This window comes from Protomyctophum parallelum, assembly GCF_964188405.1.
Source record: "Protomyctophum parallelum genome assembly, chromosome: 21".
In the NCBI taxonomy this organism is placed as follows: domain Eukaryota; kingdom Metazoa; phylum Chordata; class Actinopteri; order Myctophiformes; family Myctophidae; genus Protomyctophum; species Protomyctophum parallelum.
The window spans coordinates 26244067-26261169 of NC_139713.1; the positions used below are offsets into that span (position 1 = coordinate 26244067).

The 17103-nt window shown below is 44.0% G+C and overlaps 1 protein-coding gene across 2 annotated transcripts in view; it reads left to right on the forward strand.

Moving 5' to 3' along the window:
- chd1 (chromodomain helicase DNA binding protein 1) overlaps positions 1-13743 on the forward strand; it is a 39412-nt gene extending 25669 nt beyond the window's left edge. The window contains exons 26-36 of one of the 2 annotated variants that reach the window (XM_083792970.1): positions 1282-1420; positions 1703-1853; positions 2180-2302; positions 2835-2978; positions 4001-4273; positions 6055-6192; positions 7211-7389; positions 7905-8004; positions 9389-9440; positions 10801-11113; positions 12760-13743. In XM_083792970.1, coding sequence (XP_083649096.1) covers positions 1282-1420; positions 1703-1853; positions 2180-2302; positions 2835-2978; positions 4001-4273; positions 6055-6192; positions 7211-7389; positions 7905-8004; positions 9389-9440; positions 10801-11113; positions 12760-13078 — 1931 coding nt within the window. In that variant the 3' untranslated portion in view covers positions 13079-13743. Of the gene's footprint in view, positions 1-1281; positions 1421-1702; positions 1854-2179; positions 2303-2834; positions 2979-4000; positions 4274-6054; positions 6193-7210; positions 7390-7904; positions 8005-9388; positions 9441-10800; positions 11139-12759 lie in introns of both variants that reach the window. The other variant, XM_083792971.1, reaches the window with a different exon arrangement.
- The last annotated feature ends 3360 nt before the right edge of the window (positions 13744-17103 follow it).

Genomic DNA, 17103 nt, shown 5'->3' on the forward strand with positions numbered 1-17103 from the left:
GACTAGCATTGGTTCCCAAACGGTTGGTCGGGACTCGGGACCCATTAAGTGGGTCGCGGACACATTTTTATGGGTCCCTTTATTTTTTGGTTTCCTACATTTTGTTTTTAATTATTAATTCAAAAACATTTCCAAAACAACAACAAAAATCATGAATTTCAATGATTTCTTTCCATTCATTTCATAAAGATATCAAAGAAATTCCATAAATTAGAAATCAAATGTTTAACACTCCTGCTGCTAGACTATTCTGCTTGGCTGTCTTGGGCTATGCTAAGGGATTAACATTGGACGAAGGAACTGTTTCGGGGCCCACAGCAAACTGTTCTCTTATAGCGAGAATCACACCGCATACATCAAAAGAAAGCCCAACTTGTCCACTTCAATTTACCATTTACCATCTTCCATTCTGGAGATATTGACCTTTTTCTAACACCTGCTTTTTCCTGCACTCTGCTCGCTTGAAAAAACAACAGAGATATGGAAGGTCAAAGTTGACAGACATTTCAGTTCAGTTTTTTTATATGAACACAAATAATATCCTATACATACCATACACCGAATGAAAGCCCTCAATGTCTACTTTTAGGAGGAAATCAATATACACATTGATCCCATGTACAGTTTGTCAGTAATTGTTTATTGAATGCAGCTTGCGGCCACCAGAGAGAACGTTAGAGACCTGAACAACTATTATTCACAAAATAAGGCCTATAGCGACATGTACATACATGTACACACCCCTGTGAAGTGAGCAGTGCAACTGTTGCACTGCTCACTTCACAGGGGTGTGATTTTTATTATTATTACAGTATTAGTTTTTTTCTTATGAAAGCAGAGAGTCTTCTGTTTCATACGGTATATAGTATGTACAGAAATGAATGAAATGTGTGATAGTGAGCATTTGACCCCTCCCGTCATGAGTTTTCAGGAAGGGAGGGGGAAGAGGCATCTTTTTTTCTTTTTTTTTGTGATCACGTGATCGGAGTGTTGTGCTAACACCCTGTGCTAGTAGGTAAAGTGCTCGGGTGTGTAGAAACAGTTAAGAAGTAGTGCGCGTTGTGAGCTTGTAGATGCTATGTTCACTAGTTTGTGTCCCAGACAAACATCTAACTTCTCTTTTTGGTCATAGGCTGAAACATTTGGGAATCTGCTAGAGCACTGTTAACCACTGTGCGTCATCGACCAATTTTCATGGGTCACGCCTACATGTTTTCTATTGTCATTTCAAAAGATTGTTCAATTGTGAAACTCTTTTTTTTGCCCAATCTTTCTCTCCAGGAGGTCGACGAGGCAAGGTGAAAGGTCCCACCTTCAGGATTTCGGGGGTGCAGGTGAACGCCAAGCTGGTGATTTCTCACGAGGAGGAGCTGGCTCCGCTGCATAAAGCTATCCCTTCTGACCCCGACGAGAGGAAGAGGTAACTATTCTTCTGACTACCGGTACACATACGTCGTGTCCTAGTATGAGTGAGGGGATCAACGTCGCGTGATTTCCTTGTTTGACCCCGAAAAAACTCAAAGTCTCAAAGAATATGTGAATATGTGAAAGTATAATATATGTCATCAATCACATTATTTGGATTTGTGGGACATTATGCAGTTTGAAGAACCACTCTCTGCCAGTCGTGGAAATGAGAGGTAGAATAAATTATGGAATAGTTAAAGTTTTAAACATGTTGTGGTTGGTTCTGTTCTCTCAGGTACATGATTCCCTGCCACTCCAAGGCGGCCCACTTTGACATCGACTGGGGCAAGGAGGACGACTCCAGTCTACTGATAGGAATCTACGAGTACGGCTACGGCAGCTGGGAGATGATCAAGATGGACCCCGACCTCAACCTCACACACAAGGTCTGAATGGAGCTCCGCTGTTTGTAGAACCATGCTGACGGGTGGACACCTTGTTGTATGTCCAAGGCCGTTAGTACAGGGAATGGACATTGCAATCTGTACATTGCTCTCAATGTGCAGATTGGTGCCTTGCATGGTTTCCTCCACCATCGATTGGTGAATGTAATGCACAATCTATGTAAAGCGCTTTGGATAAAAAGCGCTATATAAATTCACCATTTTTCTTCTCTCTCCTGATTGGCACCCGAACTGAAAACGTTTTATTCTGTTTACTGAAGAGCTGGACAGACCGTTTATAATGTTTTTGGTATCATGTTTCTCCTCAGCTCCTGCCGGACGACCCGGACAAGAAGCCTCAAGCCAAGCAGCTTCAGACCAGAGCAGACTACCTCATCAAGTTACTGAGCAGAGACCTGGCCAAGAAGGAGGCTCAGAGACAAGCAGGGACTGTGAGTACACCATAGAGTTCTAATATATCTAGAGGAGTGATTCTCAACCTATGGTACGCGAGGACTGTTCAGTCATGCTGGCTTGCCTTTTAGTGGATATTTCTGTAAAAAATATATTTTTGCCACGGACATGAGCGGACAATAATATTACCAGAATATAAACCAAATTTTGAGCTAGCCCTGAATGACCATAAGTCTTAAAATGGAAAAGAAAATGAACCCGGTTCATTTGGTTCCATTCGCACACTCGGTTATTGGAGTCCTTGCAAATAAAACGCATACATGTCTCTTATTTTACTAATGCACTTTAGATACATGCTTAACTTATTATGAAGGTCAGTTCCAATTCTATATCATGCTCTTTTACATGTCTCCTCTTCTCTTTCCCTTTATGCTCATATTCTATTGTCTTCTCACTGCAATGATGGGTCTCTGCACGATCAACAATTTCACCCTGTTCATATTACCTGTAATGTGACAAATATTGATCTCGTGTGTGTGTGTGTGTGTGTGTGTGTGTGTTTTCTCTCAGGTGAGTTCACGGAAGCGGAAGCCGCGCAGCAAGAAGACCAAAACGGCGAAACCCACCAAGACGGACGAGGTGGCCAAGAGTCCGTCGTCGGACACGGTCTCCGACAAGAGGTCAGAGGAGGAGGAGGATGTGGAGGAAGAAAAGGTACGTTGAATGACAGAGTGCGCTGTTGTGATTGATTGAATGCTTTATTAACCCATTTTGGGCAGGAACCCCTTTTGGTGTTTTAAACATTGTTATAATTTAGCTATTGAAAAATAGCAGATCTACAAGCTCATAGCGTGCCACCAAGTGGCACACTACGAGCTTGTAGGTCTGAAAATATTTATTTCAGAAAAAGTTTCGAGGTCAGGCCTAAATGGGTTAACAGTTTGAATGGACAAGCACAGGTCACACAATGTCTGCTCTTGCGGTTGTGAAAGAGTAGAGATAAATACTTCTTTATGACGATGATGATGATTTTTGTGGCATAGCAGGAGAACAACTTTATTTTTTTGGCTGCTTGGACACGTTTTGTACAACTTTTTCAGGGCCGCAACTATCAATTATACAATCGACTACTTTTTTTTAAATGTATTTATTTTAGGGGATGCATAAATATCAACAAATCGACACAAAATACTTTAATTGAATTTGTATTAATTTTCATTATTGTGATTTACCACAACCAGCACGGTTTTATACTTTGTCGTACAACGGTGTCATGCAAAAACAGCGATAAATATAATGTCTATAAGCTCATATCACATTTTGAGCGTGTAGATCTGCTGTTTCTTTCTTTTTGTCCCATTTCTTTTTAACAATTTTTAACAAAAAATAAGTGATAGTGATAGTGATTCAATATAGACTTAATTTACACCACTAATGGTAAATGGTGCATTTATATATAAATGGTAAATAGTGCATTTATATAGCGCCTTTATCCAAGGCGCTTTACAGAGATTGTGAATTACATTCACCCATTCACACACGCATTCATACACCGATGGCGGTGGAAACCATGCAAGGCACCAACCAGCACATCAGGAGCAATTAGGGGTTCAGTGTCTTGCTCAAGGACACTTCGACAGCAACTCTGGGGGAGCCCGGGTTCGAACTGGCAATCTTGCAGTTACCATCCAGCCACTCTACCCCTGAGCCACCGCATTGTTTCTCCCCCTGCCCAGGAGGTGGCTACACCACCGGTCAGGCTGCCGCCCAGAAGGGCGCGGGGGGGTGCGGAGCGTCCTCCGGCCGAGCGGGAGGACGAGGAGGAGCGCGACGGCGATGAGGACTCGGCTGCCTCGCCGTCGCCGCAGGACGACAGGGAGCCCAAGGAGAGGGAGGTGAAGAAGGAGAAGAAAGATGACACCAAGGAGAGGAAGGAGGCCAAGGAGAGGAGAGACGCCAAGCCTCCCGAGCTGCCCGCCTTCAATAAACAAGACGATGTGTTCGACAAGGTGATAACACCGCCACACTGCTACGGCTTTCAACTCATTATAAGACCTGGAACGCATCTGTGTCTCACCTTAACCATTAACCACATTAATCATTATTTTACTCTTTGGTGGGGCAGGGCTCCAGACTGACGTCCCAAGGAACGTCCCAAAATACAGTTTGAACCGTGACACCGTCCCAAAGTGAATGTATACAGTCCCAGGGGGGAAAAAAGCATCACTGAGATTATTAAATTAATAACTGTATTTTGATTTAAAATACGGTAACCATATTGTAATACAATACATGCAGCAATTATTTTTCTTTGGCTTCATATTTCTTCTGTAGATAAAGAGAATTCACCGATTTTAGTCAAAAGTAAAAGCGTCCATATCTTCCCGGCACCCAGAGCTTCTATTTTGAAAGAAATCTCGGCACTGATTGTTAGTAGAATGTGTGTCGGGATTTGAGGCAGCTCGCTCCCGTGTCAGTCTCTGACTGTTCTTCTCCATCGTTTTACTTTTGTTTTCCTCTTCAAATAACATTTTTTGGACTGCTACATGGGGGTACAGACTAATACTGTGCCTGTGGATGGTACTGGCAACATTTATTCAGAATTCTGAAACCAATTTTGCGGGTTTCTCTGCAGTAATAACGGTAGTTTGTGTCTTAAAAAGTCTTGCCAGTGCCACTGCATGCAGCACTGCTAGTCTCATTCTGCCCGTAGGTGCACACAATATGCACATTTTCAGTGATAAAACTCCTCTATACCCGAAATCGTCCCGTCTGAGATTAATTTAAGTCTCAAATTGTTCTTCCCAGGACAGAGTACACTCTGAGACAATTTACAATTTAGCCATATAGCAGACGCAAGAACAACACATCTGCTCATTTTTATTGTCACAACTGTATTTGTTCTGTTTTTGTCTGTGCTTCTATTTGTTTTTACTGTGTCAATTGTTCAGCACCTTGTAGCTTTGCTTCGAAAGGTGCTTTATAAATAAAATGTACTTACTTACATGTTAATACATTAAATACATAAACAAATCAAGAATCATACGTAAGCTAAGAACCTAACATCCGTCATAGCAGTGGAATATGTATTTAATAGTAGTGCTATGTCTACATAAAATGCTATCTAAATTACATAAGTTGAGCCTTTGCAGACGCCTGTAAGGTTGTCGAGTGCTATGGGCTAAGATGAAGTCTGAAGAGGTGGGTTTTCAGACTACGGCGCAAGATTGGGAGTGGGTCTGCACTCTGCACTGCAGTTCTAATTGCAGTGGGAAAAGCATTCCATAGTTTTGGAGCCAGAAGGGAGAAGAGTTTGGGACGTGTGTAGCGTTGTCCCGGCGTTTTTAGTGAATGTTCTTCCAGCTCCCCTGCGTTGGCTGATGTGAGCGAGCGGGAGGGTTTGTAGGGTCCGATCAGACTTGCAAGATATGGCGTGCCATACCTTTGTTGGTTGCTTTGAAGGCCAGCATCAGAGTTTTGTACTGTCAATGGAGGGAGTGGAAAAGGGGGGTGAGAAGGACATGTGAGAATCTTGGCTGATTGAAGACCAAGCGAGCTGCGGCATTCTGGATCAATTGGAGAGGTTTATTGTAAGTGTGAATGCCGGTAGGCCAGTAAGGAGATAGTTAACAATAGTCAAGTTTTGATATGACTGGGGAGCTGGGCTGACTCCTGGGTGAGGAAGGATCTAATTCATCGAATGTTATAGAGTGTAAACCTACAGGATCGAGTGGCCGCTGTAATGTGTGCTTTGAATGAGAGCTGACTGTCCAGTTTGTTTCTCTGCCAGATGGAAGCCAAGTCTGACCCGCGAGACAAAGCCAAGAAGGGGTCGGGCGACGGGCCACCGGTCCTCGTCAGCGCTGTGGGTGAGAACTCTGCCGTTTCTGAAGAATCTGAGGAACTCGACCAGAAGACCTTCAGCGTGGTGCGTACCCAACACAGGAAAATCACTGTGTTTAAGTATAACAATAGAAATAATTATGATAAATAACAATAATTATGTTTGTTGTCCCCGAAGGGATATTTGTCTTCACATCTGTTTTCACCCAAATGTGGTGAAATAGCACAGAATTGGCATTTTCGTACATAAGCGCCTAGAAAACCCCAAAATCTGTACATATTACACTGAAATCCTCCCCATAGACTGTGACGGAGGGGCGCCGTCTCTACCGAACCTGAGCCACAAGAGACACCACCGGGTGCGCAAGTTGCCACGTCGAGTGTTGCGAAGTTTGGTAGAGCCAACTTGCACCCCTGTCCGAGTTGTAACCCAATAACAATCGAATCATAAATAATGTCAAACCCGATCTCACACAAACACGGTGAAAAAGCACGGATTGGCAATTCCATACATACTATACTAGTTAAATTCAATATGTACAGATTTTGGGGTTTTCTAGCCGTGTATGTACAGATTGCTAATCCGTACTATTTTACCATGCTTGGGTGAGATCGGGCAAAACACACACACACACCACACCGCACACAACCATGAAGTACAAAACAACATACGGTAATCACAAAGACGATACATGAGGTGAATCTGAATCGAATTGCCAGGTACCTGGAGATCTCCGCCCCTAATAAGGAGTGCATGTGCCCGGTAAAACCCTACCCGTGTTATTCATTGTAGCGCATGGAGGGAACATGTTACTCCAACCAGTTCCTTTCCCAAACATCAGGTGCCCCGGCTGGCCAGGGGGAGGCAGTTTAGAGACCAGGATTACTCCATGTTTTTTGTTCCCCTAACCCATGTTCTCTCTTCCGCATCATCACTCATCAGTGCCCATACCGTATAGGCACTGATGACATGGAGGAGAGAACACAGCCCCAGCGTCCCCAGGGAATGGAACCCAGGACCTTCTAGCTGTGAGCCGACAGTGCTACCGACTGTGCCCCTGCGTCCTGTTAAACTCTAACTGTGTTATGCATTGTGCTTCCAGTGTAAGGAGCGCATGCGTCCGGTCAAAGCGGCCCTGAAGCAGCTGGACAGGCCAGAGAAAGGCCTGTCGGAGCGAGAGCAGCTGGAGCACACGCGGCAGTGTCTCATCAAGATAGGAGACCACATCACGGAGTGTCTGAAGGAGTACACCAACCCCGAGCAGATCAAACAGTGGAGGAAGTACGTACCTTAGAACAACATCTTGGCTGTCGGGCAGACACTTTGTATCTTTTTTGTCTTCATTAATTAAGACCTTACGTCGATATACAGACAGATGTGAAAATAGCTATATCACAGTTAAGAAAAGATATCTACAAGCTCACAGCTTGTAGATCGTCTGTTTTCTCTATTTACAAAAGATTTTGTAAGATTTAGTTTTGAAGTATCTGGAATTCTGGAAAGAGCTTGTGACTAAATTGAAATTGAAAAACTATATTGGGTACATTGGAACACAGGTTCTTTTCATACAAGGTTTCTACTGAACAGTATTCAATATGTTTTGTTGTGTTTCATCTTTGAGCCCTACTGAAACTCATTCTTAAAGAATGTGGTTTACAAAATGGTATCGTTCCAAAAGCCAATTTGTCCTCGAAGTACTGAACTGTGAGGCCAACGTTTGACACCCATGAACAGCCGTCTTACTAAAGATTCCAAGAGTTTTGTCGACTCAACGTGCAGGGCCTTGTCTTTCACAGAAACCTCTGGATATTCGTCTCGAAATTCACAGAGTTCGATGCCAGGAAGCTGCATAAGCTGTACAAGCACGCTATCAAGAAACGGCAAGAGAGCGCACAGGTACGCAAACACAAAACACTGGAGAGTTGATGATGAACTGTAATGAAATCACTGTTTTCACACACACACTCATCGGCTAAAATGATTCCTTTGAATTCATGTAGAGACCGGATCCTTCAGCCCTCCTCTTCCAGGGGTGCGTCTGTTTTCATTCGTAACAACTACTCTACACGTAACGGGACATGCCGACAGATTCAGCTGCGGAGCTCTGAATCCGTCTTGAGAGATTACTGACAAATGGCAAAAAATCACACCCATGTGAAGTGAGTGGTGCAACTCCATGTGGGGATTCCAGACCCACAGGAACGTGCCCAGGGGGCCGGGCCAGTTCCGGCGTGCCGCCCCGTGTCCAAAATGGTTGAGAAATGACAGTTACCGTGTGGCGGTCCCTCTACTGTACTGTGCTGTACTGTACTGGCACACCCGAAAGCATCATATATACAGTTAATACGTGCGTGTGTGTTTGTGTGTGTGTGTTAGGTTGCGCACAGGTGGTGAAAAACAACCATGCTATTTTCACACCCACCCAGCCAGCCAGCCAGCCAGCCAGCTACCCACCCACTCCGTAAGGAAGTGGTTGCATCACTCAAAAAAATAGCAGTTGTACAAGCTCACAACGCTATGCGAAGCAGCACATTTTGAGCTATTTTTTTTGCTTGTGGATAGGCAATTTAGTATAATACGCCTTTATGTTTATATGAACATTACATTCATTCCATTTATTATTTTTGAGTGGTGCAACCACTCCTATAGACAGCTATGCGTGTCCCTGGCTGGCTGGCTGTGTCCTTGGGTCTGAGCACAGAAATAGCATATTATCACCACCAAGTGTCACTGTTGCACAGCACACCAGCAAGTCTCACTGTTGTGCAGCCTCGCCGAAACTGGGCCGGCCCCCTGTGCGCGTTTCTGGGGGTCCGGATGTTCCGGGAACCCAGACACGGTAACTCTTGTCATTTCTCGCTTCGGACACTGGCGGCTCGCCAGAACCGGGCCGGCACCCTGGGCGCATTCCTGTGGGTCTAGAAGTTTCCGGGACCCCCCCGGCCCCCCCCACACGGAGTTGCACCACTCACCTCACACGGGTGTGATGTTTTTATTATGCACTCACATTGTATCATGTATATAAGTCATATGTACTACGCACTTTATGCTCTTCTCTCTCTATCTTTTAACTGCAATGATGAGCCTGCAAAACCAAGAATTTCATCCACGTTACTTGTAATGTGATATGACAAAGACTGATTCTGATATAATGACAACATTCTGGACTACCTGCAAACAGACAAGATCTTTGGAGCCCCTAAGCCCGGACCCAAGGGTGTGAAACACTAGTTGACCAGCCCAGCTTTTATTAAAAATAATGTCTTTTGTGTTCCTGTAGGCAGCGGACCAGAATGCAAGCTCCATGAACACCCAAGTCTGCAAAAATGCAGGTACGACCAGACCCCTCTTAAACGCTTCTCCACATGACCTATGTCTCTAATGTTCACACTCGTTGCTGTATTAGAATTAGAGATGTCCCGATACTGTATCGGTATCGAAAAGGTATTGGTGTCTGCCCTTATTTGTCATATCGTAACACAGGGGTAATGGCTCGTACACACCGCACGGTATTTGCTCCGATTATGCTGTTGGGGACCTTTTTGGCGCTCGCCGACAAAACTCCCTATCTGACACAAGATCGGGCTTTGATCAGCGAGGTTTTGCTCGCTGTGTGTGAAAGGCTCTGCGAGAAGATATAGCGCTGATAAAAAGTGCTGGACGACGCCTTCCCGACCGCTACACGCTGTCTCAAACATTTCGCCGTGTAGCTATTCCTGTGTGTGGCATGCACGGGGAGAGAGAGAGGCGTCCTGTGTCGGTCTCGCACTTGCATCACGGCATCCTGCACGTGCGCGAGATGTCAAAATGAATTGGAATAAAAAACAAATGATGTAGCCTATATCGGGTCTGGATCACATATTGGTGAACTCTTGCAGTGTGTGATGCCTAGTCGGCGACCAATCGTTAAGTGTGAAAGCCACAACGATATAATGACAAGTCGATAAAAATAAAAAAAAGACTCCTGTAGTGTGAAATACATAATGATCTGATGACTCGCCGACAACTTTAAAACTCCTACAGTGCGTAGGGGCCATAAGGGGTTGACACTATGGCAGGTAAATAAAGTGTTGGGGCATGTGGAGTTTGCTTTCGAGTTGCCCAAACTGCAAGTGCACATTTGAGTGAGGAGTCTGCTATAAACACAATACGAGATATATAGCTAGAGAGCTATAGACACAACACGAGATCACAACACTGGTATTGGTATCGGGATCGGATCGGGAACGGAAAAAGTGTATCGGGACAACCCTAATTAGAATATTGTTGCTGTATAGAATATTGTTGTATAGAATATCGTTTCATAGAATATCGCTGTATTGAATATTGTGGCTGTATTAGAATATCGTGGCTGTTTTAGAATATTGATTTATAGAATGTTGTTGCTGTATATAATATCGTATAGAATGTCGTTGTATAGAATATCGTTGTATAGAGAATATCGTTGCTGTAGGCAGGTTCAGAAACCTGCCTACCAATGACATCATTGATGGCGATCAAGCAGGGTGTTAATTTTCAGAAGAAAAACATTTCAAAGTAAAGATCTGGAGATAAGAGGTTTCTGCCTGACCGCTACAGTTTCATTTTCATATTATCACAATATTCAACAATTTTATCGCATATCGCAGCCCTAATTTGTACGGCATGTAAAAGTAAAAAACGACCACCCCCCCACCCCCCCGCTGTCCTCAGACATCGAGCGGTTAAAGGACAGCTCCCATCAGGACGACAGCAGCAGGGACAGCTACAGCTCGGAGCGCCACCAACCGCCGTCTCGCTACAACGAGCATGGCGGTGGCGGCGGCGGCGGAGGGAAGGAACGCCACGGCTCGGAGCCTCGCAGGAACCCAGGGGGTGGCGGGGGGGGAGGAGGAGGAGGAGGAACGGGAGGGGGAGGGGGAGGAGACAGCAGGAAAAGACCCTACTCGTCGTTCAGCAACGGCAAAGACCACCGAGAGAGAGACCACTACAGACCCGACAGCCGAGACAGGGAACGGCAGGACAGGTGAGCTTCAAAGGAGACCGTAACGGTGATTACAACCTGACGGATATTATTGGCTCATTATTCGGCATCGGTATTGGCAATAGTGTACTGAAGTCCTGACGTCACTCGCTCAACCCCTGGGTTGCAGAAGTATTGGTTTCCCAAAGGACACATGGTGTAAGAGGTATGGTGTTGCACATGCTCAGATGCCCTCTAGGCCGCACACATAAGCGTGTGAACATAGACATTCCGTGCATAGATGTGCCAGGCAATGGCCTCAGGCCTGAGGCCTGTTATGGTAGGCCTCAGGCCTGGTATGGTAGGCCGCAGGAAATTTAATTTAATAATATTTGGACAGCTGACAGTAGTCCAGCAGTCCAAATATTATTAAATTCAATTTCAGAATGGTAGACCTGAGGCTTGCGTGGCACATCTATGCACGAAATGTCTATGTTCACAGGCTTCTGTGTGCGGCCTAGAGGGCATCTGAGCATGTGCAACACCATACCTCTTACACCATGTGTCCTTTGGGTAACCGGGCCAATGTCTCTATGGAGAATAACATCGGGTCATCTTAGAATCATCTCCTAAGAATTGTGGTCCAAAAATAAACTGTCTTGGTGATATTGTCAGGGAAGTGGCTCATATTTGATAGTCTTCATATCCATATGAGTTCTTATTTGACGCGATTTTAAAAAAATCTATGGGAATTGAGAATGGGGGGGGGGAAATAGCAACCTGGGTAGGATGTCTAATGACATCAGACTTCAGTGCTCTATAGGCTCTGTGCACAGCAGCCATATTGGAATGAATTTGGCCTGCTTCCTTTCTCCTTCGTGTCCTCATAAAAACGTCATTTTAACAAATACTGTACACTTTCTTTTTGGAGAGAGAATCCTCCTTATATAATATAAATACCTGATGATCATGTTTTAGGGTGCCTTGGTCTCATCGTTTTTTATATGGGTTATTATATTGATCCCCATAGATAGACCATCGCAGTCCTGCCCCCTTTCATGACGACAGGCCCAGGAAATAATTCCCCATGTATTTTTCCCATAGACATTTCAAAAAGTATTTATTTAAAGATCTGTAAGCATCGAACAAAGCCAACTCAGATCGTGACAAATGACAACGAACACAATTTTTTTGGGCTGAACAAATAATTAGAAGAAATATAGGGCAGGGTACACTTTTTTGTTGTTTTTCTTCCTTTGTAATAATTTTGTTCTGCCCAAAATATTGACATGATTTGTCACGATCCGATTTGGCTTTGTTCGAGTCTTACAGATCTTTAAATAAATACTATTTGAAATATCTATGGGAAGAATGCATGGGGAATTATTTCCTGGTCCTGTCGTCATGAAAGGGGGCGGGACTGCGACGCTCTATTGCAACTGTTAGACTGATGATAGGTTCTTGGTTTACTACATGACTATTTCTATGCATTTGATGTATTACCTTGTGGTGTTCTGTAAATCGCTCTGGAGTCTGGATTAAAAGTGTCTGCTACATGCCAAAATTGTCACTCAGAAATGTCACAGATGTGTCCCTCCAGAGGATGTGGCAAATGTATCTAAAGGCAGTTTAACTTATTTCTAAATTCTCACACAGATACTACAGTATGTAAATGTATCTTAAGGTAGTTTCTCTTGTTTCTTGCACAGATACTACAGTGATGGTAAGCACAGGAAAATGGATGACCATCGCTCCAGCAGCAGAGACCACCGGTCGGACAGGGACATCAAGGAGCACTCCCACTCAGACCACCGGTCCGGGTCGGACTACCACAAGCCGCCGGGCCCCCGCGACTCGTACCGCTACCACTCAGACTGGCCCCCAGAGCACCGGGGGTCCGGCGGGGGCGGGCCTCGCTCGCCCCGGGAGCAGCAGCGCTCCTCGCCCTACGACTCACGCTCGCCTTTCGAGTACTCCTCAGACCACCGGAGCACACCGGAGCAGATCTGGAGCAGCCGCAAGACATAACAGGAGGCATCCGGAGCCCCCACCCCCCACACACCAGAGGGCGGGGCTTTAGAGCTGGACCCAGCCCCCCCACAGGGTGGGGCTTAGATCTGGACCCAGCCCCACACCCCAGAGGGCGGGGCTTGGGTCTGGACGCAGCCCCCAGAGGCGGGGCTTAGGTTTTTTTTGGACCCAGGCGGTGGTAGTAGCCATAGACATTGAAACACAGGAAATGCCTTACGGGGAACTTGTAGACCAGAGTTGTACTAAAGCACTGTTTCTCACGTTGTCTGTCGGGTGGAAACCTTGTATGTCCAAATTAAAACCTGTTAACTTGTCAGGAAAGTTACCTGTAGTTATCATTTAGTCACAAGCTCTTGTCAATACCTTTTCAATGGTTCAATATTTATAAAAGAAAACCCAGACGCACACTTTTGCCACTTTTCACTTCATGAATAGAGAAGGTATCTACTAAGCTCACTTGTGCGACGAAGTGGGGTCATTAATTAATTCACGGAAATACAACCCTAAAGAAAAGCCGAAATACGGAGATGAGAAGGTTTCCGTCCGACAGCGACGTTCTGCTAGCTCAGTAGAAGTGGGGTCGACTTTAATCCAATGATCTGCTAGCTCAGTAGAAGTGGGGTCGACATTAATCCAATGGTGCGCAACATATCCTGGGAACCGTGCAGAGGGGGCGGTGGGGAGGGACGGGGGGTTTAGGGGTATCAAAACAAAAGCGGAAAAGTGCATATTTTTGTATCTTAAGAGTTTAAAAATAAGCTGCATCGTGCTTTAGAAGTTCACGGGATGTGGCGTAATTTCTTTGATTATTTTTATAAAGTGTACATTTTTTCTTTTTCGTTTTATTTTCCTTAACGGATACGATTACCCGGGAGTGCTGTCTTGGTGTTCTCATCACCCACCCACCCCTCCCACAACACTGGATCCCGCGCGCGACGGCGCTCTCTCTCGCCCGTCGCGCTTTGGTTCTCGAGTTTTGATTTGAGCAAGTGTTATGTCGATGACGTATTATATATGAATTATGATGAAATGTAAAGGGTTTCAAGGCTGGCCATACGGACGTACCTCGTTTACACTGCTTCTCTCTTCGCTCTCTCATCTGGTTTCTTAAAATTCTTTTACCTCTCATGCTTGAATTATTTAATTTCCTGTCTTAGTCTGTAAAAAAAGGAACGTTGTTTTAGTTTTTTGTGAGCAACCTGATCTCTTTCCATGAAATTACGCAAAAACTGTAAATTAATGTAATATAGGAAGTCAGTGATTTTTCCACTCAGGCGGATTTTACTATAACCCCCCCCTCCCCCATCGAACTCAGGATTTTTGGGCAGTTATATGAAAGAATTTTTCATACCACAGTTGTTAATGATAATAATGCTATTCAGAATGTAACTTTTTTTTGTTATTTTTGGTAATGGGGAATCTCATCGGTTATGTTAGCGTTATTTCTTTTCTTTTGTCAATTATAATTATGTCTGAAAGTGATTTCTAAATAATGAACATTTCAGTCTGGAAATCCAAGTGTTGTTCGAAATATAAATGCCCACTAGATTTCGAATAAACTAGATTTTTCTTTTCTTACATAAAACTTTTATTTTTCCCCCCGTTGACTTTTTATTTGTTTCTATGTAGGCAATAATGTCCAAATCGTTCTATGCAGCCATGTATTATCATGTCACCAACAGCCCAGTCGAGTGAAGCCCGCTGTTACAGGCTGTTGTACACACATACACACACACAAACACACACACACACTGTTGTACATAGAATTTTTCCTCTATATTTCAAAGTTAATTTACACTGAAAAATGCATGAATTTTTAAGGTAATTGTTTTATACAGGTTGTTTATGAAGCCATTAAACTCAAATATCTGTACTCACTTGTATGACACAGTCTGAAGTGGCTTTTCATATCGCTAAACTACCGGTAGTTTATAATTTTATTTACTAGCCGTCTTCGTACTTTTGAAGATATTCCTGAAGTTGCGTTCGCACAGGCAGCTACGAAAGATACGAAGCGGCATGGTGTATGTATCTGTTGCAGTCGGAAGGGTTGATCAATACGCTTATTGAAATCATCAACCGTAAGTCAGAGCGAAAACATATTAAGGCCTGGTTTAAGAAGAACAGGGAATTGGCTGATGGAAAGAATGTATTTCCACCTGGAATGGCCTATATGCACAGCAGCCATTGTTAAGTTACATTCTGGTCAAACATTGATTGAGGGTGCCAATATTGAGCATGTTGGCTGACTGGAGAACACTGCTACACCAGTGGGCCTCAATATGTGGTCCAGGGACCCTCGTGGTTCCCTGAGGGGGCTCCAAAATGGCCCCTTAACTGGTGTATAACGCCAGGGTGTACAAATGGAACCAAATGTTCCATGTGTAGGAGTGTGTCAGGAGTTATGGGGGTCCTTGAATTTTTATTTTTTATATAGAGAGAACCACTGAAACCGGTCTTATAATTGGTAAGACCTGTGAATGAAGTAATTAAAGGACAACTTTAGTTTTTTTCAACCAAGGTTCATGTTTTAGGTTATTATTAGAGAAAGTAACAGATGAGTTTTTTTTTTCATTTGCTGCTTTCTTTCGTTTTAGGGATTTTAGCTGTTTTTGACGGGGCGGGGGCATTCGAGCATGGGGCTAAATATGTATTTTTTTACAAAATATTATGGCGATTTATTTATTTATTTTATTATTTACTATAGTCCTACTAGACCCGAAGAAATTACATCTGGCCACAAAAGATCATGGGATCTACTGAATGTGTCAAACTGCATATTGAGTGTGGCTTCCCCCCAGTAGGCCTCCTTTACATTCAGTAGATCCTGTGATCTTCTGTGGCCAGATGTAATTTCCTGGGGTTTAGGACTATAGTAAATAATAAAAAAGAAATCGCCATAATATTTTGTAAAATAATATACATTATTGAATACATATTTAGCCCCATGCTTGAATGCCCTGCCCCCCTGTCAAAAACAGCTAAAATCCCTAAAACGAAAGAAAGCAGCAAATGAAAAATAATTAACACTCATCTTTTACTTTCTCTAATAACCTAAAACATGAACCTTGGTTGAAAAAAACTAAAGTTGTCCTTTAAGGAAGGAGTAGAGTGGCCCGTGGCCGGATGGAAACCGCAAGGTTGCCAGTTTGAACCCGGGCTACCCCAGAGTTGGTGTCGAAGTGTCCTTGAGCAAGACATTGAAGACAATGAACCCCTAATTGCTCCTGGTGTGCTGGTTGGTGCCTTGCAAGGCTTGCATGGTTTCCGCCGCCATCGGTGTATGACTGTGTGAGAATGGGTGAATGTAATGCATGTAATGCACAATCTATGTAAAGCGCCTCAAGGCGCTACATAAAAAAAAATGCACCATAAGGAAGAGAAGAGGCCCTTTCCAGTAGAGCCATCGTGTAGCGTGAGAAGGTGAGTAGAAGTGGTGAAAACACCAATAAGATTGTATCTGTGCATCTTCATGTCGCTGGTTGAATGGCTGCCGGTAGCTTTGTAGCTGCATTTTCATGTCGCTGGTTGAAGCTTTTGTAGTTGCCAATATGAACACAGCAATTTCCTTAGGTCAACCGTTTCCTAGGTCAATGGTTCTCAAAGTGAGGTCCAGGCACCCCCATGGGTCTTTAGGGGGTCATCAGTAAAATGAGGAACCGTTTAGTCTCATTTTATTGCGACCTGCCGGTCTCATTTACTATGAATTTGAAAACTTGCATTTCCCGTCAGTCAATCCGTCACCCCATGCCTCCATATATGGTCATGCCTCGTGACATCATCAGGTATAGAGATCCCTGATGATCATCAATATTAAGCCCATATATATATGGGAATGCCCGATCCCTGTTAAATCCATTCACAATCAATACGCATTCATTCACAACCATTACACATTCAATCACCCATTCACAACCATTACACATTCAATCACCCATTCACAACCATTACACATTCATTCAACCATGAATTATCAATTACCGGTATCTCTGTTGTTAACCTGAGCTGAAAATGCAAGTTGT